Source organism: Meles meles, chromosome 9 (assembly GCF_922984935.1).
Source record: "Meles meles chromosome 9, mMelMel3.1 paternal haplotype, whole genome shotgun sequence".
In the NCBI taxonomy this organism is placed as follows: Eukaryota; Metazoa; Chordata; class Mammalia; order Carnivora; family Mustelidae; genus Meles; species Meles meles.
In genome coordinates this window covers 14,142,361-14,165,272 of record NC_060074.1, presented here as the reverse complement: position 1 = coordinate 14,165,272, position 22,912 = coordinate 14,142,361, and the positions used below count along the sequence as shown (strand labels likewise).

The 22,912-nt window shown below is 40.5% G+C and overlaps 1 protein-coding gene and 1 pseudogene across 1 annotated transcript in view; one reads left to right on the top strand and one right to left on the bottom strand.

The window, feature by feature from the left end:
* Positions 1-4,867: 4,867 nt before the first annotated feature.
* LOC123950379 lies at positions 4,868-9,953 on the bottom strand (annotated as a pseudogene).
* A 558-nt stretch (positions 9,954-10,511) lies between these two features.
* Positions 10,512-22,912, top strand: part of SUMO1 (small ubiquitin like modifier 1) — a 26,696-nt gene continuing 14,295 nt past the window's right edge. Inside the window, exon 1 of the mRNA XM_046019423.1 lies at positions 10,512-10,668. Coding sequence (XP_045875379.1) covers positions 10,657-10,668 — 12 coding nt within the window. The 5' untranslated portion in view covers positions 10,512-10,656. The remainder of the gene's footprint in view (positions 10,669-22,912) is intronic.

Sequence of the window (22,912 nt, the reverse complement as noted above, 5' to 3'; positions counted from 1 at the left end):
AGTGTCTGCCTTTGGCTCAGGTCATGATCTCAGGATCCTGGGATCAAGCTCCGTGGCTGGCTCCCTGTTCAGCAGGGAGTCTGCTTCTCCCTCTCCTTCTGCCCCTCTCCACCGTTTGTGCGCTTTCTCTCTCTCTCTCAAATAAATAAATAAATAAATAAATAAATAAAATCTATTAAAAAACCCTCCAAAACAAAAAACATATATATTTATATATTACATTTATATTTATGTATTTATATTATAAGTATATATATAAATTTATAAATATAAATTACATGTTAATGGGGAGGAGTTGGAGTGATGGGGTAACTGGGTGATGGACATTGGGGAGCATATGTGTTGTAACAAGCACTGGTTATTATATAAGACTGATGAATCACAGACCTGTACCCCGAAACAAATAATACATTAAATGTTAATTAATTGAATTTAAATTTAAAAATTAAAAAAAAAAAGAGAAAGGGGCAAGAAGGTTTCCATGAAACCAAAAGATAAAAGTGATCACATACTTTGTAATTCCATTTACAAATGAAATGACAGAGATATAGAGATGGAAAACAAATTAGTGGTTCACAAGGGTTAGAGACGGGGTGGGGGTAACAACTACTATAAAGGAAGAGCATAAAGGTGATCTTTGTGGTGATGAAATAGTCTGTGTCTTCGTCAGGGTGGTTTTTACATGAATTTATATATGTGATAAAACGTCATCACGCCGTATATATATACTGTAACAATGTTAAGCTCCTGGGTTTGATAATCTTACTGTAGTTGCATAAGATGCAACTTCCTTGGGGAAGGAAAATAAAGAGTATATGGAACCTCTCTATATTGTCTTTTCAACTTCCTGTGAATTTATAATTATTTCAAAATCAAAAGCTAAAAAAACCCAAAAGTTTGATGTACAAGATTGTAAACTCTGGGGGCGCCTGGGTGGCTCAGATGGTTCAGCATCTGCCCTCAGCTCAGGTCATGATCCCAGGGTCCTGGGATCCAGCCCCGTGTCAGGCTCTGTGGGGGGTCTGCTTCTCCCTCTCCCATTCCCCCTGCTTGTGTTCCCTATCTCACTGTGTCTCTGTCAAATAATAAATGAAATCGTTACAAAAAGAAAAAGAAAAAAGATTATAATATACTTACTCTGTATGTATATGCTTTTATATATAATACATATTTTATATGTATATTATTTCATATACTATATAAAAATATGTATATTATATATAAATAAATGCTTTTATATATAAAAATATTTATATATGATATTTATATATTTGTATTATACATGATACATACAGAAATTATTCATATATATTACTTGTAGTATATAAAATAACTTGTTTATGAAATAAATATAAATTATATGAATATATGTATATTATATAAATATAATTACTTATATTATATTTCAGATGACTTGGCATAGTGGGTAAGATAATGGACTCTGGAGCCAGATTGCCCAATTTCAAATTTTAGCTTTTTGTCTGTGAGATCTTAGACAAGTTACTTACTTAAACTATACTCCATTTTGCTTATCTGCAAACATTGTTATTATAGACTTATTTCGGGGCACCTGGGTGGCTCAGTGGGTTAAAGCCTCTGCCTTTGGCTCAGGTCATGATCCCAGGGTCCTGGGATCGAGCCCTTCATCGGGCTCTCTGCTTGGTGGGGAGCCTGTTTCCCCTTCTCTCTCTGCCTGCCTCTCTGCTTACTTGTGATCTCTGTCTGTCAAATAAATAAATAAATAATTTTTTAAAAAGTGAATTCTACACCCAATGTGGGGCTCAAACGTAAAGTCCCAAGATTAAGAGTCATGTACTCTGTTGATTGAGCCAGCCAGGTGCCTCAAGAAGTTTTTGTAAAAAAATTTTTTTTATTTAGTTTGGAGTGGGGTGCAGAGGAGAGGGGAGAGAGACTCTTGAACAGACTCCAGGCTAAGCACAGAGCCTGACATGGGCCTTGACCTCATGACCCTGAGATCATGACCTGAGCCAAAATCAAGAGTTGGACGCTTAATGACTGAGCCACCCAGGTGCCCCCTCCACGAAGTTTTTTATTTTGATGAAGTCCCAAGTTTATTTTTGGTTTTATTTCCCTTGCTTCAGGAGACATAGCAAGAAAAATGTTGCTATGGCCAATGTCAGAGAAATTACTGCCTGTGTTGTCTTTCAGGGTTTTTTTTTTTTTTTTTTAAAGATTTATTTATTTATTTGAGAGAGAGAGAGTGAGGGAAGGGCAGGAGAGGGAGAGGGAGAGAATCTCAAGCAGATTTCTTGCTAAGCACAGAGCCTGACATGGGGCTCGATCTGGAGACTCTGAGATCATGACCTAAACCAAAATCAAGAGTTGGATGCTTAACTGACTGAGTCACACAAATGGCCCTCTCTTCTAAGATTTTTATGGTTTCAGGTCTCACATTTAGGTCTTTAATCCATCTTTCTTTTGTGTTACAGTGTAAGTGGTCCAGTTTCATTCTTTTGCACGTAGCTGTCCAGTTTTCCCAACACCATTTCTTGAAGGAACTGTTTTTTTCCTATTATATATTCTTTCTCCTCCTTTGTCGAAGATTAATTAACCATACAATTTTGGGTTTATTTACGGGTTTTCTGTTCTGTTCCATTGATTTATGTTCTATTTTTGCACTAGTACCATACTGTTTTGGTTACAACAGCTTTGTAATGTAAATTGATGTCTGGAACTGGGATACCTCCAGTTTTGTTCTTCAAGATTGCTTTGGCTGTTCAGGGTATTTTGTGGTTCCAAACAAATTTTAAGATTGTTTGTTCTATTTCTGTGAAAAATGCTGTTGGTAGATTCATCTCATTTTATTTATTAATTTTAATTTTTTTAAGATCTTATTTTTTTTTTAAAAAGATCTCATTTATTTATTTGACAGAGAGACACACAGTGAGAGCGAGCACATAAGCAGAGAGAGAGGGAGAGGGAGAAGCAGGCTCCTTGCCAAGCTGGGAACCTGATGCAGGGCTCGATCCCAGGACCCTGGAATCATGACCTAAGCTAAAGGCAGACCCTTAATGATTGAGCCCCCCAGGCACCCCTACTACTGTGTTTTTTAAGTGATAGTTTTGCCTTATCCTAAGATGTCTCCTTCTTGAATTAACTAATAATGAAAATATTAATATAATATTTCAAACTTCGTAGGATAAGGCTGAAGCTGTGTTTAGAGTGAAATATTTACCTTTATTTTTTTTCTCCTCCCCAAATATTTACTTCTAAAAACATATATATTTAGGGGTGCCTGGGTGGCTAAGTCAGTTAAGTATCTGATTCTTGATTTTGATTCATGTCTTGATCTCAGGGTCATGAGTTTGGGCCCCGTGTTGAGCTCTACTCAGGGTGTGGAGCCTACTTAAAAAAATAATACAAAATAAAAATACATATATTTATTAGAAAAAAAGGTTAAAAATCAGATCTCAGTATTAATCTCAAAAAGCTAAAGAAAGCAAATTAAAAGCAAAAAAATCAGGAAAAAATCGCATAAAAGCAGAAAAAAATAGCAATAAACCTGCAATATAGAGAATTAAGAAAGCAAAAGTGGTTTTTAAAAAAATGACTAATAAAATTAATACACATCTTATAAGACTGTTCAAGAAAAAATAGAGAAGGTACAAACAAGCAGTGTCAGAAATAAAAAGGGGGCATCATCCTACTGATTCTATAGATTTAAAATATTTATATGGGGGCACCTGGGTGGCTCAGTAGGTTAAAGCCTCTGCCTTCGGCTCAGGTCATGGTCCCAGGGTACTGGGATTGAGCCCCACATTGGGCTGTCTGCTCAGCAGGGAGCCTGCTTCCCCTCCTCTGCCTGCCTCTCTGCCTACTTGTGATCTCTGTCTGTCAAATAAATACATAAAATATTAAAAAATATATATTTATATGTTTTGTTCTATACTTGATATATAATAGCTTTAGAATAACAATACTACTATTATTATTAATATTAAATTCATTGAAAGTTTACACATTTTGTTCCTAGATTATATCCTGTTAGAGATGTACAATCAGATTACTGTCTTTGAAATAATTCACTAGGGTGCTTGGGTGGCTCAGTTGATTAAGTGTCTACCTTTAGCTCAGGTCATGATCTCAGGGACCTTGGATCGAATACCCCAACAGGCTCAGCAGGGAGTCTGCTTCTTCCTCTCCCTCTGACCTTCCACCTTGCTCATGCTCTCTATCTCTTTCTCTCAAATAAATAAACAAAACCTTTAAAAGAAATGAAATAACTCACTAATGTTTAGACCATTGATTTCGTATATAATTTGGGATGAACTGGGTTTTTTTGAAGAGGGGAAAAATAAGATATATCACTTTTTGTAATTAAAAGATTTTTTTTTTTACAGATTTTACTTATTTATTGGAGAGAGAGAGGGAGACAGAGCATAAGAGAGGGAGCAGCAGGCAGAGGGAGAAGCAGTCTCCACGCTGAGCAAGGAGCCTGATGTGCGACTCCATCCCAGGACCCTGGAATCATGACCTGAGCTGAAGGCAGATGCTTAACCGACTGAGCCACCCAGGTGTCCCAAGATGTCCACTTCTTACTCCCTGAAATATGTGAATATGTTACCTTACATATAGGTAAATAAGATTTTGCAGGTGTGATTAAAGATCTTGAGATAAGGTGGTTATTCTGAATTACCTAGATAGTTCAGTGTCATGACAAGGGTTTTAAGAGAAGGGAGAGAGAAGGGTCAGAGTCAGAGAAGCAGATGTAGCCACAGCAGAAGGTGAGGAGAAGGAGAGGGAGAGGGAAGTGGGTAGGGGTGAGAAGGTAGTTGCTAAATATCCATCAGGCCTTGGAGATGTAGGAAGGGGCCACGAACCAAAAAATGCAGGTGGCCTCCAGAAGCTAAAAAGCTAAGAAAAGGAATTCTCCCCTTAAGCCTCCAGAAGGAATGTAGCACTGCAACACCTTGACTTCTGACTTCCAGAACTGTGAGATGATAAACTGTGTTGTTGTAAGCCATGAAGTTTGTGGAAATTTGTTGTAGCTGCAGTAGGACACAAAAACACTAATTTTATTAAATGTCAGGGCTTGAATAACATTTAAAAAATATTCTATATAAAGAAATGCAGCTATTTATTCTCCATAAGATGGCTATCTCCAGGGGCGCCTGGGTGGCTCAGCCGTTAAGTGTCTGCCTTAGGTCATGGTCCCGGGGTCCTGGGATCGAGCCCCACTTCGGGGTCTCTGCTCAGCAGGAAGCCTGCTTCTCCCTCTTCCACTCCCCCTGCTTGTGTTCCCTCTCTCACTGTCTCTTTCTCTTTTTTCATCTTAAAAAAAAAAAAGATGGCTATCTCCAAGAAAAGTATACAAAAGATTGAGTTACAAGCTGATTTAGCCACTTTAAAGAAAAGGAACACTGTTTTTAAGTGATAGAACAAATGGGAGGCCAATAATCATTAGAAATATAGCAGATCTTTTCTCAGAAAAATGAACAAATAAGTTTAACAAAGAAAACAATTGCCAGTGTTTGTTGTCAATGACAAAATCTGAGCTTTTATGCAAAAATTACCATTTTGGAAAACTCATATTCATCATTGTGAATTTGACAGTGATGAATAAAAGTTTTTTTTCTGATGAGTCTAAAAATAATGAATATTATTGGAGATGTTTTGTGATGAGTCTGTGAAAACAACATGATTTTTAAATATTTTATAATGAAATGTGTCAACATTTAGGAGGTCTACGTAATTCAGTGAATCAATGTTTCTTATTTATTTATTTTAAAATTTATTTATTTTTTAAAAGATTTTATTTATTTATTTGACAGAGAGAGAGAGAGACAGCCAGAGAGGGAACACAAGCAGGGGGAGTGGGAGAGGGGGAAGCAGGCTTCCCATTGAGCAGGGAGCCCGATGTGGGGTTGGATCCCAGGACCCTGGGATCATGACCTGAGCTGAAGGCAGACGCTTAATGACTGAGCCACTCAGGCGCCCCTTAAATTTTTATTTTTTTAGATTTTATTTATTTGTCAGAGAGAGCAAGAGAGAGCACAAGCAGGTGGGGCAGTAGGGACAGGGAAAAACAGACTCCCCACTGAGCAGGGAGACTCATGCGGGACTCAGTCCCAGGACGCTGGGATCATGACCTGAGCCAAAGACAGGTGCTTAACCGACTGAGCCACCCAGGCACCCTGCAATAAAATATTTTAAAATTAAGAAATGTACATTGTTGGGGCGCCTGGGTGGCTCAGTGGGTTAAAGCCTCTGCCTTTGGCTCAGGTCATGATCTCAGGGTCCTAGGATCGAGCCCCGCATCGGGCTCTCTGCTCCACAGGGAGCCTGCTTCCTCCTCTCTCTCTGCCTGCCTCTCTGCATAGTTGTGATTTCTCTCTATCAAATAAATAAAATATTAAAAAAAAAGAAATGTACATTGTTTTTAAGATACAATACTACTGCACCCATAATAGACTACTAGTGTAGTTTAAACAATTTTTACATGCACTGGAAAACTAAAGAATTTATTTGATTAGCTTTATTGTGATAGTCACTTTATTGCAGTGATCTGGAACAAAACCTGCAATATTTCTGAGGTGTGCCTGTAGTCTATTTCCTGTCCCTGTAGATTTGCCTATTTTGGGCATACCATATAAATAGAACCATTCTTTGTGGCTGTTTCCCTTCACTTAGCATAATATTTTCAAGGGTCTTCCACATTGTATGAGTAGTTCATTGTTACAGCCCAATAGTATTCCATTTCATGTGTATTCTGCTTTTGTTTATCCGTAAGTCAGTTGGCATTTGGATTGTTTCCACTTTTTTGCTATCATGAATAATGCTGCTGTGAATATTTGTGTACATGTTTTTGTATGGACATATCTTATCAATTATCTTGAATATATAGCTATCAGAATTACTGGGTCATGGTTACTTTAACAAAGTGAGGAACGGCCAGAATATTTTCCAAAGCCTTTTATTTTTTTCAACTTTTAGAATCTGTTTATTTCCTATTAACCTTTTATCCCTTTTGTTTGCCTTTGTGAAAGAGCGGCTTGAGACCGCTCAGTGGTGGGGCGCCTGGGTGGCTCAGTGGGTTAAGCCTCTGCCTTCCGCTCAGGTCATGATCTCAGGGGATCGAGCCCCGCATCGGGCTCTCTGCTCAGCAGGGAGCGAGCTCCCTCCCCCCCACCTGCCTGCCTCTCTGCCTGCTTGTGCGCTCTCTCTCTCTCTCTCTCTCTGTGTCAAGTAAATAAATAAAATCTTAAAAAAAAAAAAAAAAAAAGACCACTCTGTGGTTGTTCCTACCCATTCAGTGGGAGCTGCGGACCAGTCTTCAGTGGCCGGCAGAGGGCTCCAGTCCTCAGGAGGGAACTGCTGACTAGGCACGAGGGCCCCTGCTCACCTTCAGACCAGTCTGCGGCCTCAGGCGGAGTAGCAGTGAATCTAGGGGTGGAGCAGTCCATTCACCCTGAAATTCCTCCTTGGTCACAGTCATGCCAGCAGCGGCCCGCTTATCCTTTTCAATCTCCTCAGGATCTCGGTAGAAGTAGAGATCAGGCACAGACTCCCACGGGTGTTCATGGGAAATGGGGCCACGCATGCGCAGAGCTTCCCAGGCCATTATCTACTGTATTAGACGCACTGAGTGAGCTTCCTTGTTGCAAGGGATGTCAGTGTCCGTATAGCGCAGGGGAGAGTCCGTGTGACATAGAGTGGTGGTAGGCAGGTTAACATTAGATGCCTCTGTGAGAGGCTGGTGACCAGCCCTGGGATCAGTAGCCACTAGAAGTCCTGGCTTCCAGAAGGCCGCCCGGATCTGGTTAGTGAAGTTTCCAGCTATACGAGTGGTTCCGTTAGCAGCAGCAAATTTAAGCACAGCTCACTGGCCAGTATTCCTGGATGACCCTGACATAAGCCGACTTTTCAATGGCAACAATGGCAAGAGCTGCCAGCAGAAGCTCCTCCCAGGTTCTCTTCAGATTTATATGTAGATACCATCATTTTTCCTTTTGTAGATGTTCTGTTGCAGTTGGAAGTCAAGATTGGTGCCACCTAAGTGGGTTTCTGCTGTAAGGAATTTGAGGACATCCTCCTCCTTCATTTTCAGGACATCAGTGTCTCTGGACGTTGTGAAAATTTCCGCTTAAGTTATGAGGGGAATGCAAAATAACACTGTAAGGGGACTCCTCCCTGGGTAGCACGGAAATGTCCAAAGCAGCTTATATTTCTGCTTAGCAGTATACGAGTTCCAATTTCTCCATATCTTTGTCAATAATTATTGTCATCTGTCTTTTTGGTTACAGACATTTTAGTGGGCATGAAATGATAGCTCATTGTGTGTAGTGTGTGTTTTAATTTATTCACTTCAGAGAGAGAGATGGAGAGAGAAACAGCATCCATGCGCACAGTTCAGCGGGGGGAAGGGGAGGAGGGAGAGAAGCAGACCGTCTGCTAAGCGGGGAACTGGACATGGGGCTTCATCCCATGACCTGGTGAACACGACCTGAGCCAAAATCAAGAGTTGGAAGCTCAAGTCAATCGGAGAAAGACAACTATCATATGATCTCCCTGATATGAGGACATGGAGAAGCAACATGGGTGGGGGTAGGGGGAAAGGAGAAGAATAAATGAAACAAGATGGGATTGGGAGGGAGACAAACCATAAATGACTCTTAATCTCACAAAACAAACTGGGGGTTGCTGGGGGGAGGTGGGATTGGGAGAGGGGGAGCGGGCTATGGACATTGGGGAGGGGAGGCGAACCATAAGAGACTATGGACTCTGAAAAACAACCTGAGGGTTTTGAAGGGTCAGGGGTGGGAGGTTGGGGCAACCTGAGGGTTTTGAAGGGTCAAGGGTGGGAGGTTGGGGGAACAGGTGGTGGGTAATGGGGAGGGCACGTTTTGCATGGAGCACTGGGTGTTGTGCAAAAAGAATGAATACTGTTACGCTGAAAAAATAAATTAAAAAAAAAAAGAGTTGGAAGCTCACTCGACTGAGCCACACGGGTACCCCTCATTGTAGTTTTTTTTTTTTTTTAAATATTTTATTTATTTATTTGACAGAGAGAGATCACAAGTAGACAGAGAGGCAGGCAGAGAGAGAGAGAGAGAGGGAAGCAGGCTCCCTGCCGAGCAGAGAGCCCGATGCGGGACTCGATCCCAGGACCCTGAGATCACGACCCGAGCCGAAGGCAGCGGCTTAACCCACTGAGCCACCCAGGCGCCCCTCATTGTAGTTTTAATATGCATTTCTCTGATGGCTAATGATGGTGAACATTTATTGCACATTTTCTTAGGAGCAATGTCTATTCAGATCTTTTGTCCATTTAAAAATTGTATTATCTTTTTATGACTGGATTGTGATAGTTCTTTATGTATTCTATTAGATCCTTAGCAGATATAGTACTTGTAAATATTTTCTTCATTTTTAATTTTTTTTCAATGCAAAAGACAGAGGTTTTTAATTTTAATGAAATTTAATTTATTTATTTGTCTTTGGTTGCTTGTGTTTTTGGTGCCATATTTAAGAATCCATTGCGTAATCAAAGGTCAAGAAGATTTATGCCTATGTTTTCTCCAGAGTTTTTTTCTTTTTTTTAAGATTTAATTAACTTATTTAGAGAGAGAGAATGTGCAGGTGGGAAGGGCAGAGGAAGCAGGAGAGGGAGAGAGAGAGAATCTCAAGCAGACTGTGCTGAGCACAGAGCCCAAGATGGGGTTTGATCTCTCAACCCTGAGAACGTAACCTGAGCAAAATCAAGAGCCCCTTGCTTGACTGAGTCACCCACGTGCCCCATCTCCTAAGAGTTTTGTAGTTTTGGCTCCTACATTTAGCCTTTGATCCATTAAAGTTAATTTTCGTGAGTTTCACCACTGAATTGTCTTGATATTCTTGTCGAAAATTAATCAGTGTGTGTGGTCTTATTATTTCCAGAATCTCAATTCTATTTCATTTGTCTAAAGCCTTATCTCCTACCCTTCTGCCAGCATGGCCACTGTATTTTAAAGAAGTCATACAAGGATCATTCTTTAACTTAAAGCAAGGTCAGAATTACTTCTTCCTCCTCACTGGTTTAAATCTTTCCCAAGAATCTCTTTCATCAGTAGCCATCAAGATCGTGTCCAATGGGATCATTTTTTTCTTTTTTTCTTTAAATCAAGGTTATGAGTTAGGCAGGGTGGCCGGTTAATCAACAGTTAGCTGTATGGTAAAAAGCACTAGTATTCAGTCTAATGTACTTGGGGAAGCTTACGAGCAAGGCCAGGAAGAGACAATAGAAACATCTTGGCTCAGCTTTCGAAAACGTGCTAGGTGTCAGAGCGGCAGGAGTGCGGCTGTTAGTATGCTTCCAAACACTAAGACCCGGAACTTCTCCACTGGAGGGCAGGCTCCGGGCGGAGGCGAAAGGTCTCGGAAGACTGTTGTTCATTCACCCCAGCGACCACCATTAAAGCAGCTCCTGGGCCCTCTCGCCTCGGGGCAGCTCCCCCACCCGTTTTCCCGCCTCTCCTTTCCTCTTTTCCCTATCCCTCCTCCCAACGCGTGGCGGAAGTGACGCAGGGCGTAGCGGAAGTCCCTCCAGCCGCGGTGTTGTGCTGTGGGGAAGAGAGACGGATTTGTAAACCCCGGAGCGAGGTTCTGCCTACCCGAGGCCGCTGCTGTGCGGACACCCTGGGTGAAGCCACCGTCACCATGTCTGACCAGGTACTGGGTTGGGAGCGGTACTCTGGCCGTGGCCGAGGCCTTACTCGGCTGGTCCGCCTGCCTCTCGGCTGGGGCCGGGGATGGAGACGCGGGGGAGGGGAGCGCGGAATGGGGGAGGGGGCGGCCGGTGGGGACTCGGCCGGAGAGGGAGGGGAGTGGACTAGTGTCGGAGACGCCGGGGCCTGCGGCGGGCCTCCAGGAGCCGCCCTGCTCCTCTCCGGGCCTGTTCATCACCCCCTGTGCCCCAGCGTCTCTGATTGCGGCCTCGCTCGAGTCGTTCCCCCTTCTTTTTCCGGGGTCGATCAGGTGCAGAGCTCAGCTTCCACCTCCCTGAGAGGGTCCCTGGGGAACAAGTCCGTCTCTCTGTCCTGGGGACTGACTGCAGAAGCAGGGCGCTAGGCCCCAGTTATGTAACGGGAGAGGATCCCAGCCCGGAGACTCTCTGGCCCTGAAAAGCGGGTGGACTCCACTTTTTGGTTTTCGGTGTTTAGATAGTCCAGGAGTGGGGACACGGGGGCGGGAGACGTCTGGTGTTGCTGGGAACCTAAAAAGCTCTGCTTTCTGTTTGGATCGCAGCTAGGGCAGGGCCGCCGCTGCTCCGCTGAGTCTTTTTCCGTGTGGTGGTGCAGAGCTGTCGCCTCTTTTCTTGTACTTTAACATTTCTTACTCGGGATTGGTTCAGCAACTCTCCAGTTGTAAGAGAGCACTCAGAATAACCGAGAAACAAAGTAGAGCAAAACTGCTAGAGCAACAGAAAACATTTCATCTGAGCGTTAACCTCAAGCTGACTGATGCTTTTGAGGGAAAGGATGGGAAAACTTCGTGTATGTAGAGCAGTTGCATAATATTCGCAGAAATCTGTCTATAATGGCAGAGTGTTCCATCTCAGTGTTAATATCAAGAATTTACTTGGGATTTGCACTCGGTCAGAGTGTTCACTTTTGCTTGGTAAGTTTTTCTTCATCCTTCTTCAGTTATTCACGTTTAAGCTAGTTTTTAATTCATAAGGTTTTTGTCTGGACTTTGTTTTGTTTGCTCAGATGACTTTGACTTTTAAGTCTTTTTGGATCTTTTGCTTGTTTCATGATAGTTATCTAGAAATTTTTTTTTTTCATTCAACTCCCTAATGTACTTGAACTTTTGAATTGAACACAGTTATTCCCCTGGTTTTCAACCTGGTTCAGTTTTGTACCACTGGGTGAGAGCAAGTGAGGCTTTTGTGGATTTGTACCATTGGGTAAATGTACATTGATATTTTTAAAGCTTAATCATAATCTAGATTAGTTTTGGATGGATCTTCTTTACTAACAGTCTAGATTAATTCCCAAATTGGTATGGGAATTATAAGTGGCATTATAAGTATCTCCCTGGATAGTTGTTTACTTGGTTACCAAGGAGGAAAGAACAGGTAAATGCTTAGTTTCATCAGCCTTTTATTTTGATGTTAAGAAGCATGTTGAAATTTACCATAGTCTGATGAAAGAGCAATGTACAGAATTATAAATTAAATTGTAGAATTTATTGCTTCAATTTGAATTTCAGTCATTAAGAGAGACATGAAAGAAGAAATAACGGACTTGGTACACTAACAGGTGGACAGATGTTCTTTTTTAGAAGGTCCTTGAGGTCAGAACTATTTTCATGATAATACTAGTAATTATTTGTCTTTTTCATTGTCATCCTTTCATGAATGTTCACTGGTGTTTTCTAAACACTAACATGACCTGTGATACCACAACAGATTGAAATGTAGAAGTGGATGTGAAAATCCCGCTGCTTTCTATTATAAGCCAGACATAAAAGATTTGCAAAAAATGCAAAGTAGTGTTGTTCTCACTAGTTTTGTTTTGAAAAATATTTTCAATAAAAATCTTATCTGCTGGGGCGCCTGGGTGGCTCAGTGGGTTAAAGCCTCTGCTTTCAGCTCAGGTCATGATCCCAGCGGGGAGCCTGCTTCCTCCTCTCTCTCTCTGCCTGCCTCTCTGCCTGCTTGTGTTCTCTCTCTGTCAAATAAATAAAAAATTAAAAAAAAAATCTTATCTGCTGATATATAGTGGGTTTATTGTTATTTTTGAATGAATACTTAAAAATATTTCTGTTTCGATGTCTGATACTGTAAACCTCAATAAATATCACCAACCTAACAAAAGCTTTATGGGGTTCTAAATAATTTCTAAGAGTGTACAAGAGTCATGAGACCAAAAAGTTTGAGAACTCTTGCTCCAGTCTGTTTGACTAGCATCATTATTAATCAAGACCCAGTACAATATCAGTGCTGAGTGCTGAGGATTTAAAGTGATATCAAGCTGAACTCTTACCCTTAAGAGGCTTACAAGCAGGAGTAAGAATCTCAAGTTATTATTGTGCAATATCAGCAGCATGAGACTGAACCACTGTCCCCAAAAAGTAATACTAACTTCAACCAAGATCTTTTTAGAAGGATACATTTTCTGAGGCACCTCTCAGAAGTTTGTTGCCTGGGCTAAGTTGTTGCAGTTGAGTAACAATTTTAGATAAAAAAAAAAGGTGGACATTAAAATCAAACAAGACTTGAATTGCTGGATCCTCCATTGATGAGTGAAAAATTATTTTGTAAATGTGAGTGAAATACTCTCTTATAATTCTAACAATTCTAACAATGCCAGCATAATGTAGTGGATTTGTGAACCATTACTGAATAATCCTCTAAAACAGGTTCTAAACTCAAAATTTGTGGACCCTGAGGGCCAAAAATGCATTGAAATTGTATGGTGTTTTGTATTTGTACACGCAAATTTTTTTATTTTGTTATTTTTTATTTTTTTAGTGAGAAAGGGCCCGTAGCTTTCATCAGCTTCCATGATCCCTCAAAAAGGATAAAGAGTAACCTTTAACCAATAATAGAGCTCATTGGGTGCTCTCCTTTAGCCTGGTTTCACCTTGCAGCAAAATCTAAGCACTTAATATAGAACCAGAAGCTCACTATCAAAATGGGTATGGGTAACTTGTACAAATATTTTCCTTTCCTCCCTTGTATTCAGGTTTATAGTGTTCCCCTCCTTCTCACCCATGCCCAAGTCATCAAGGCAGCATGAAGTTCAAGTCTTTAATTCAGGTCTGTTGATTTGTAATAATCGGATGACTGATTTACTTGAAATGCTAACAGTTTGTTATGAGCAGGTTCTCTCTCTCCACTCTCACCTCAGAGAATCTGGGTGATTTTCTTTTATTTTCCTTTTAGTCAAGGATTTGGAAGCATTGTGTAATTCTGGTTATCTGTTGGTACCTTACAACCTGCGTCAAAACTTCGTGACTCAAATCAGCAGTTTCATATTTTGCTCATGTATTTTTAATTTGGGCAGGGCTCTATGGGCTGGACTTGGTGTGTCACGGGGCCTTAGCTGGGATTAATGGTCCAGGGCTGGAATGGATGGACTCTTCATAAAGTCACAAGGCCTCTCTGAGGGGTTTCATCACGTGTTTTCTGCAACTTAGGAACTCTAGGATATTGATCTGTGGTGGCTCAGGGCTCACAAGAGTGTGACTGTTCCCAGAGAACTGTATGTGGAACCCTCAAGCTTCTTAGGACCTAGCCTTGGAGGTGGCCTCTGCATTCTCTTGGTCAGGCAGATCACTAAGGCCAGCCCAAATTCAAGGGAAAGGCATTTATTTATTTTGGGGATATAATAGGCATAGAACATGTTAGCTTCCAGTGTATGGCATAATGATTTGATATTTGTGTATATATTGTGAGTTGATCACTCCAGTATGTCTACTTAACAATCATCACCACTCAGTTCCAGTTTTTTTTCTTGTAATGAGAACTTAAAATCTAATCTCTTAGCAATTTTCAAATATGCAATACAGTATTATTAACTATAGTCAACAAGGAAAAGGCATTTAGATTTCATTTCTCAATGGGAATAGTAACAGAATTTACAGTTCTCTTTAATCAATCACATTAATGGTATTTCTCTGTCAGGATAGCAGTATTCCCTTCAGTTTTCTTTGTCTCTTCCTTATTGTCAATGTTTACTGATCTTACTGTTAGCTTGAGATAGCATGAGAATATGATGAATTGGGTATATATTAAAATTCATAATTATGTATACTACTATTTATATCACATAATAAGATGGGTAAACTGCAGTTATGACTTGAACATGCAGTTACTGCTACGTACAGTAAGCATTCTATGCCCTAGGAGAGGATCGACAGTCTTCTTTGTGATAGACATGAGTTGCTGCTCGTGGATGTTGCAGCCATACAGGTTATAGTAAAACATTGCAAGTAAAATGTCACCAAAACAATATTTAATTGTTTTTGAAAACTGATTAGAGTAGTGATGAAGGTTAGTTGAATAGTTCAAATTTAGAACTATAAAGCAGTTGTCAAATATGTCTTTGTTAGCCCCCTTAAGCAGTAATGTTAGCATTAGCAGTGATCTTCGCCTGGGATAAACCTCATTGGTTATGATATTGCCAGGAAAGCTGAAAATGTCTCTATTATAGCTTTTATATATAGTCTTACAATTATTTACTGAAGTGTCTTTCTCCATTAGACTGCTTTTGAGGGTCAGGAATCAGGCTTTATTCATTTTTTTTTCCTGAAGTGCCCAGCACAGTGACTGGATACTTAGTAAGTTTTTGAAGGAATAAGTGGTCAGATTCATTCACTTAACATGTATTTATAGAATGTCAGTATTTACTAGGCACCATTCTAGGCCCTAGAATTGGAAGAGTGCTTCAAAAACTTGAAGCAGCTGGTATCTTCCTCCTCCTCTTTTGGCCTCCATGATGTTTCTTCGTTATTGAGGAAGGATTGGTTGTCATGGAGTAGTTTTCATGATGTTTTTACATTCCTTTTTTTTTCTTTTTTAAAGATTTTACTTATTTATTTTGAGAGAGAGAGCACTAGCATTGAGAGCACAAACAGCAGGGAGAGGGAGAAGCAGGATGTGAGGCCTGGGGCTGGGTCCTAGGACCCTGGGATCCTGACCTGAGCCCAAGGCAGACACTTAAGCAGCTTAGCCACACAGGCACCCCCTTTACATTTCTTCTTGATCTTTATTTCTATTAGCAGTAGATCTGGTAACTTTATCTCTAAGATCAAGTAATTTGCTTCTTCCAGGACTTTGGGATTGTTATGGATAATTTTCTCTAAGATAGGTTTAGTATCCCATTTTAGAATTTTCGGTAAAGTGATTTTTGGGAGGTCATTTTCTGATACTCTGCTTCCTTAAAAAAGTCATGTGATATGTCACACATCCTGTTATTGAGCACTTTAACAGTTAAATTTAAAAAGAAAATTAAGTAATCTCTACCCAATGTGGGGCTTGAACTCATGACCTTGGGATCAAGAGTTGCATGCTCTTCTGACTCAGCCAGCCAGGTACCCCCTTAATAGTTTAAATTGTGGGTATTCCTACAACACAACTTCAGTTTATTTTAGGATACATTGTATTTGTTACACTTTTTAATTTTGACCATTATTTTTGCATTCCATTGCCTTTACTGAGCTAATGGGACTCTGAAAAGTGGAGTTCCGTTTGCTGGACTCTTGTTCTCAGTATTTAGGCCCAGTTATTTTTCATAGTTTTACCAAAGATACACACACACACACACACACACACACACACTTACAGTTTGCTGAAGGTATCCATGCAGCTAGTACTCAGATTAAGAACCACTGGCCTGACTACTAGATTAGTTTACCTGTTTTTATACATTACCATGTTACATAAATGGGAGTGATACGGTGTGTACTTCTGTGTATGACTTCTTTTGCTCAGCATTGTTTGGAGATTTGTCCATATTGTGCATAATTGTATGTTATTAAATTGCATTGTTAAATTGCATTCCATTGCATGACTTTACCACAACTGACTTATTCTACTCTTGATGCGTATTGAGGTAGTTTTCTAGGTTCTGTTTTTAATATAAAACAAACGATACCTATTTACAGTACCTTCTATGTCCGTTTGGATTTCTTTTGGGCTGAGTAACAGAAAACCTGATGTATAGTACATTAAACAAGTAGCAGCTTGTTTTTCTTATGAAACAGGAAGTCTGGACGTAAGTAGTTAGTTCAGAGCTACTAAGGCAGCTCCACAATGCCTTCATACTCCTTTTCCCCCCATCCATAACAGATGTCTTCACTCTCATGCCTGTCTCCTGTGGGCACAAAGAAGTTACTTTGTGTCTTTGTTCCAGGCAGGAGAAAGGGATGGAGCAAAGGGGAAAAGTATGTGCCAACAAAGTCTGTCACCTTTTATCTCGTTGGCCAGCACTATGTCACGTGGCCATGATGGGCTGAGAAATATGTTTTTTAGCTGGGCAAATCTAGTCTTCCCTTTGTAAGGAAAAGGGGAAAAAGGATGTTGAATAGTTAATCAACAATGTCTGCCATACCTCTAAATCTGTTTGCTGGGACTTTTGTATACAGTCAAGGCAGTTTGTTCCAGTTCGTAGTCTAGGCTCAAAGAGTAGTTTTACACAACCAGTGTGATTTTCAGTTGTAATTTTAGTTCCTGAGAAGTTGCATATCTAGTGTTTAATCACAATTGTAGGGTTGAATGTAAATTTGCAGAGGATCCGGTGTCCGGACAGCTTGACTTAAACCTTGATCAAAGTTATGGGGTTGGGTCTGGTTGGTTTCATTACAAATCTCCAGTACTGTGCCTTAAGTTTGAACATATGCAGTGTGAAACTGAAAGTGTTTGTTTATTTTTGTATTTTTAGAATTGTGGAGGGAGATGATGTTACTGTAATTTGGGATGGACACACACACACACACACACACCCACCCACCCACCCGTGGCTGAGCAGGGAGCCCAGTTTGGGGCTCAGTCCCAGGACCGTGGGATCATGACCTGAGCCTGAGCTGAAGGCAGAGGCTTAACCAGCTGATCCACCCAGGTGCTTTGTGTTTTGTATATTTTAATAATGGATGTAAGTATTAGAATTATCCAACTTACCGTGTTGGACTTTTTTCTTTTTTCTTTTTTAAGATTTTATTCATTTATTTGACAGACAGAGGTCACAAGTAGGCAGAGAGGCAGGCAGAGAGAGAGGAGGAAGCAGTCTCCCTGCAGAGCAGAGAGCCTGATGCGGGGCTCGATCCCAGGACCCTGAGATCATGACCCGAGCCAAAGGCAGCGGCTTAATCCACTGAGCCACCCAGGCACCCCTGGACTTTTTTCATGAAGAAATAAAATGAAATAAACTGAGGTTATTATAGTCAGACCTATGGTTTAGAGATTTTTTTTTTTTTTTGAAACTTTGAGTGAAATGCATTTTCTTTGAAAGGTTTTATGGAAAACTTCAATGTGCGTAATTGTACTCATATACTGGTCTTCTGGCCTATTTTATTTCATCTACACTGCTCCAATCCACGCCTCATATTTTGAAGGCAATGGTGGACGTTATATCATTTCATCTGTAAATGTTTCAATATGTATCTCTAAAAGAGAAGAACTTTTCCTCTTGACAATACTGTTACACATTTTAAAATACTGTAAAAATACTGTAAAAACAGTAAAAATACTCTTACAATATTGTTATCACACCTTAAAATATAAAGATTTGTTAATGTCATCAGATAAGAGTAAATATATATTTCCCCAGGATTCCTGCTGCTCCTCTCATCCCCCACCCCCAAGAATGGGCAATTCTTGTATTGCTCGAAGGGTCATTGACAAACTGGAGGTAGTTAAGTGTGATGCTCCCTTCGTGAGATTAAATTGTCAACATACTGATTGCCAATGCTGCTTTTTTCTTTTCTCTTTCCTTTGTTTCTTTCTTTCTGATTGCCAGTACTTTTTTTTTTTTTTAAGATTTTATTTATTTATTTGTCAGAGAGAGAGAGAGCATAGGCAGACAGAATGGCAGGCAGAGGCAGAGGGAGAAGCAGGCTCCCCGCCGAGCAAGGAGCCGGATGTGGGACTCGATCCCAGGACACTGGGATCATGACCTGAGCCGAAGGCAGCCGCTTAACCAACTGAGCCACCCAGGTGTCCCTGATTGCCAGTACTTCTAATCAGAGTTCTTTTCCTTTGACTTTGAAATGGCACAGTAAAATTCTTCTCATGAATTTCGTACATTTGTTGGTTTTTTGTTCTTTCCAGTCTAGTTCTCTTTCCAGATCCAGCCATCTTCTATTTTCAAGCTTGGAAGGAAGAGCTGGTAGTGCCTTGTGCCTGGTAAATTCCTTTACCATTCCAGTTACTGTGATTCAGGCCCTGGGTGACACAGACCTGAAAATTTAGAGGTTTCTGGTTCCTCTCTTTGATTTCGTTCATATATTTAGTTTTCTTTCCATTAACAGTTTCTTCTGTTCTAGGGCTATGTATCCTTTCTAGCCAAAACAACCAGTCCTCTCTGGGGTTCTGTTTTCCCTGATGACCTAGTGTCCCAGACCCAGTGCTGAATAAATACTTTCACTGTTTTTGTTAACTGGTGTGCCATACCATTCTGCATTGGCCGCTTTTTTTACAGAGGAGAGAAGGAAAGAAGACACACAAAAGACACTGAGATCACTGGGGATGATCTTTGACCTTTTTCCCCCAAGATCTTCTCGTTTTTCAGACGAGTTTGTCAAAAGTAAAAACGTACATGAAAATTTGGATGACTGCATTAGGCAAGCATGAGGCTGTTAAACAAGTGATACAGATGACATTGCCACAGTGCTTCAGAGTTGGGAAGAGATCACCAACATGTAGTGACTAGGGAAACGGGCGGCTTATTTTTGGAAATTTCGTATCCTAGTTGTTCACATGTTCTTATGCAGTTGAAGTGAATTATCTTTTATTTCCAACTGTGAATACAAAAAACTGAAAGTGTTTTTATTTTGTGTGACTATTGTATACAGTAGAAGTCTGAAGCATTAGTAAGATTTTGTGGTATGATACAGAAAATAATGTTAACTCTATTCAGCAGGCTTTGAATAACTGTCTAGTATTTGCCTGGCATTACAGAGATGATGAAGATGAAAAAACTTGGGTCCTCTCCTTGTAAACTTGTAGGGAAGTCAAGACAAAACTGTCATAGAAAACATTAATTTATTTAACAAGCATATTGAACATCTTCAAAGTACCAGGCATTGTGCTTGATCAGAAGTATAGTGAAGAGTGAGCGAAGTATGCCGGTGAGGAACTCACAATCTGGTAGGAGATACAGATATGCAAATATGTGGTTATTGTAGATAAAAGTAAGATTAATAGATAAAAGTAAGATTAATAGATTAAGCATTATGTGAATGTTTAAGAGGGTGATTAGAGAATCATTTTTGTAGGAAGTGCCGGAGTGGTATGGAAAGAGGGTAAAAAAGGGCATTCTAAGCAGAGGTGATTCACATGTACAGAGATGGTGGAGATAGGGTAGAGGGTGCCATGTGTAAGGAATTGGAGATCAAATGGCGGAGCAAATGATATTAGCAAGAGAGGTAGGAGAATAGTACATGAAGGATCCTTGTATGTCAGCTAAGGACTTCGAACTGAAGATTCTGGGCAAATCAGAATGCATTTTAGAGATGGCTTTGGTGGTATCTGGAGAATTGAAGGGAGGAAGACTGGGGGCATCTGTTGTAGTAATATTCGTGTGCAACAATGAGTACCTGAAATAAGGCAGTGAAATGGAGAGAAGGATAAACTTGAGAGCCACCAACAGATAACACTGTCAGAAGGATGAAGATTAACTGTGAGATTTAAGAGAGGAAGAATAGCCACAGATGACATATGAGTTTCTCTTTTGGGCAGTTAGTTGAGTGTGTGGTGACCATTTATTGTAAGTGCGAATCCAGGAAGAATTGTTTTTCTTTTTTTATTGTGGTTTTCAGGAAGGAGAGTTAAAACTAGGAGAGGAGTTAGAGATAATGCATTCAGTTTCAGATACTTATATTCAGGTACCCATGGGACATCCAAAGTGGAGATGGTCGAGTGCTTGGATAAATGAGTGTAAAACTCAGAAAAGTTGTTGTCTGGTTGGAGGGGATGACTGAGTCATTTGTATCTGAAAAATGGTTGGAATCATGGGTCACTGAAGGAGAACAAAGCCAGAGGATCGAGAACATGGAATCTGGAGGAGACCCAGCATTTAAGGAATTAGTTAAGATCAGGAGAGAGTGGAACCTTGGAGGCCAAAGGTAGAGTTTCCAAGGAAGAAGTCATCAGTGTTTATTGTGTTAGAGTTAAAAGTGAGATTTGAAATTGTCTGATGGATTTAGCAATAAAGAGTCAAACTGGTAACCTTGGTGAGAGCAGTGTCAAGTGGGATGGTAATGTATAAACCAGACGGTAGTGGGCCAAGGGTGAAAGTGGAGACAGTTAATGCTAAGTACTGTTGTAAGAAGTTTGAAGAAAAAGATGAGGACAGCTAGAGAAAATGGTTGAAGAGGGACTATTTTAAAATGGAAAATAAATGCCATGAGAGAGATGAAGAAATTGCAAATAACAGCATGAAAGGAAACTATTAGTCCCAGTTGGAAGGTTAGGGGGTGCTGTGGTTTCTGGAGGAGGTTTGGTTTTTTTAATACTGGACTTCAAATGATGTGTGGGATGGATTTCTGTGAGGTGATTTCAGGAGCGTCTGAGGGAGGATATACATTCTAGATAAAGGAAACCGGAACCACAAAGGGCTGAAGGTGGAAGAATGCTGATAGACTTAGTTGGGGAGTAGCAGATAGTCCAGTTTCCGCGAATCCTCAGGTTTGTAAAGAAAGTGGTGAGGGAAAAATGAGAATTTGAGTTTGTAACGGAGGAACTGAATTTGGTGCTGTGGAGTTTGGTTCTAGACCTTAAAGTACTGGGAGCTGTTCATGCTTTTTGAGAGACGCAGTTATCCAGTCCGGGAAGCTGTGCTTTAGAACAGCAGTGTGGACGAGGCAGTGGAGGAGGGGAAAGAACTCTGTCCTTTAGTAGCCTCTATAGCTATCTTAGCTAAGAAACTGGAGCAGAATCACTCCCATTGTGCCGCTGAATTGCTGCTGCAGGCGGCGAGGGGGGGTGTGTGTGTGATTCTCCTCCTTTGTGTTAATTCAAACAACCGCTTCCTAACAAGCCTTTTCCTCACAGTACGCAGAACTCGGGGTTTCATTGCTCTTTATTGCTCTTCACTGCATGGAATAAACTGTTCGTATCCTCTCTAGATACTTAAAGGACGAAGCAGCTGTTTACTATGAATATAAATTCATAGAAAGGTGGTGGTGAGACTGTATTTAAAGACAGTCTTCTGGTTTTCAGGTGAAATATTGTCTCACTAAAGAAGGTTCATTTTGTCTGCTGTCATAATATGCGGTAGTCAGCAAGTGTTGAAAGTACTGCAGAATGAAAAACAGGCAAGGATTTACACTAACAAAGCCCATTCTGTAGTTTAAGCATTTCCTTGGACTCTATCCTGGATCTTAAAGTTAAAATCTATTTGCAGTTTAATATGTTCTGTTAAGTTTTGAATGTTGAAGGCTTTTAATTTTTTTTTTAAGATTCTGTGTATTTATTTATTTGTCAGAGAGAGAGAGAGAGAGAAAGAGAGAAAGAGAACAAGCAGGCAGAGTGGCAGGCAGAGGCAGAGAGAAGCAGGCTCCCTGCTGAGCAAAGAGCCGGATGTGGGACTTGATCCCAGGACCCTGGGATCATGACCTGGGCTGAAGGCAGCGGCTTAACTGACTGAACCACCCAGGCTTCCCGAAGACTTTGAATTTTAAGTTACTGGCATGAGATATACAGGTAATAGTGGCCCCTGTTATTTTGGTTGTAAAATACAACATAGTTGGTCTATTCTTAAAAAAGTGTGGATTAACAGAAATTGTTACATGTTTAACGAGAGTATATATTTAATAAGTGGCTAATTCGGTGGCCAAATTAAGGTAAGGTATCCAGGAAAGCTATTTTTAGCACATTGACTAAAAATTTCCAAACTACTTCCTTGGCTTGCTTTTCTTAGATACTTCATGATGAAATTGTTTTAACTAATTTATTCTGTTAACTTCGTTTTCATTTCCATATCCCTTCATTTAAAATTATTTTATTTTTTAAATTTTTTTAAAGATTTTTTTTTTTTCATTTGAGAGAGAGCGAGCAAGCGAGCATGAGAGGGGAGATGATCAGAGGGAGAAACAGACTCCCTGTGGAGCTGGGAGCCCGATGCGGGACTCGATCCCCGGACTCCAGGATCATGACCTGAGCCAAAGGCAGTGACTTAACCAACTGAGCCACCCAGGCGCCCCTGAAATTATTTTATAACCCTCTTTTCTTGCTTCGAATTTTGTCTCT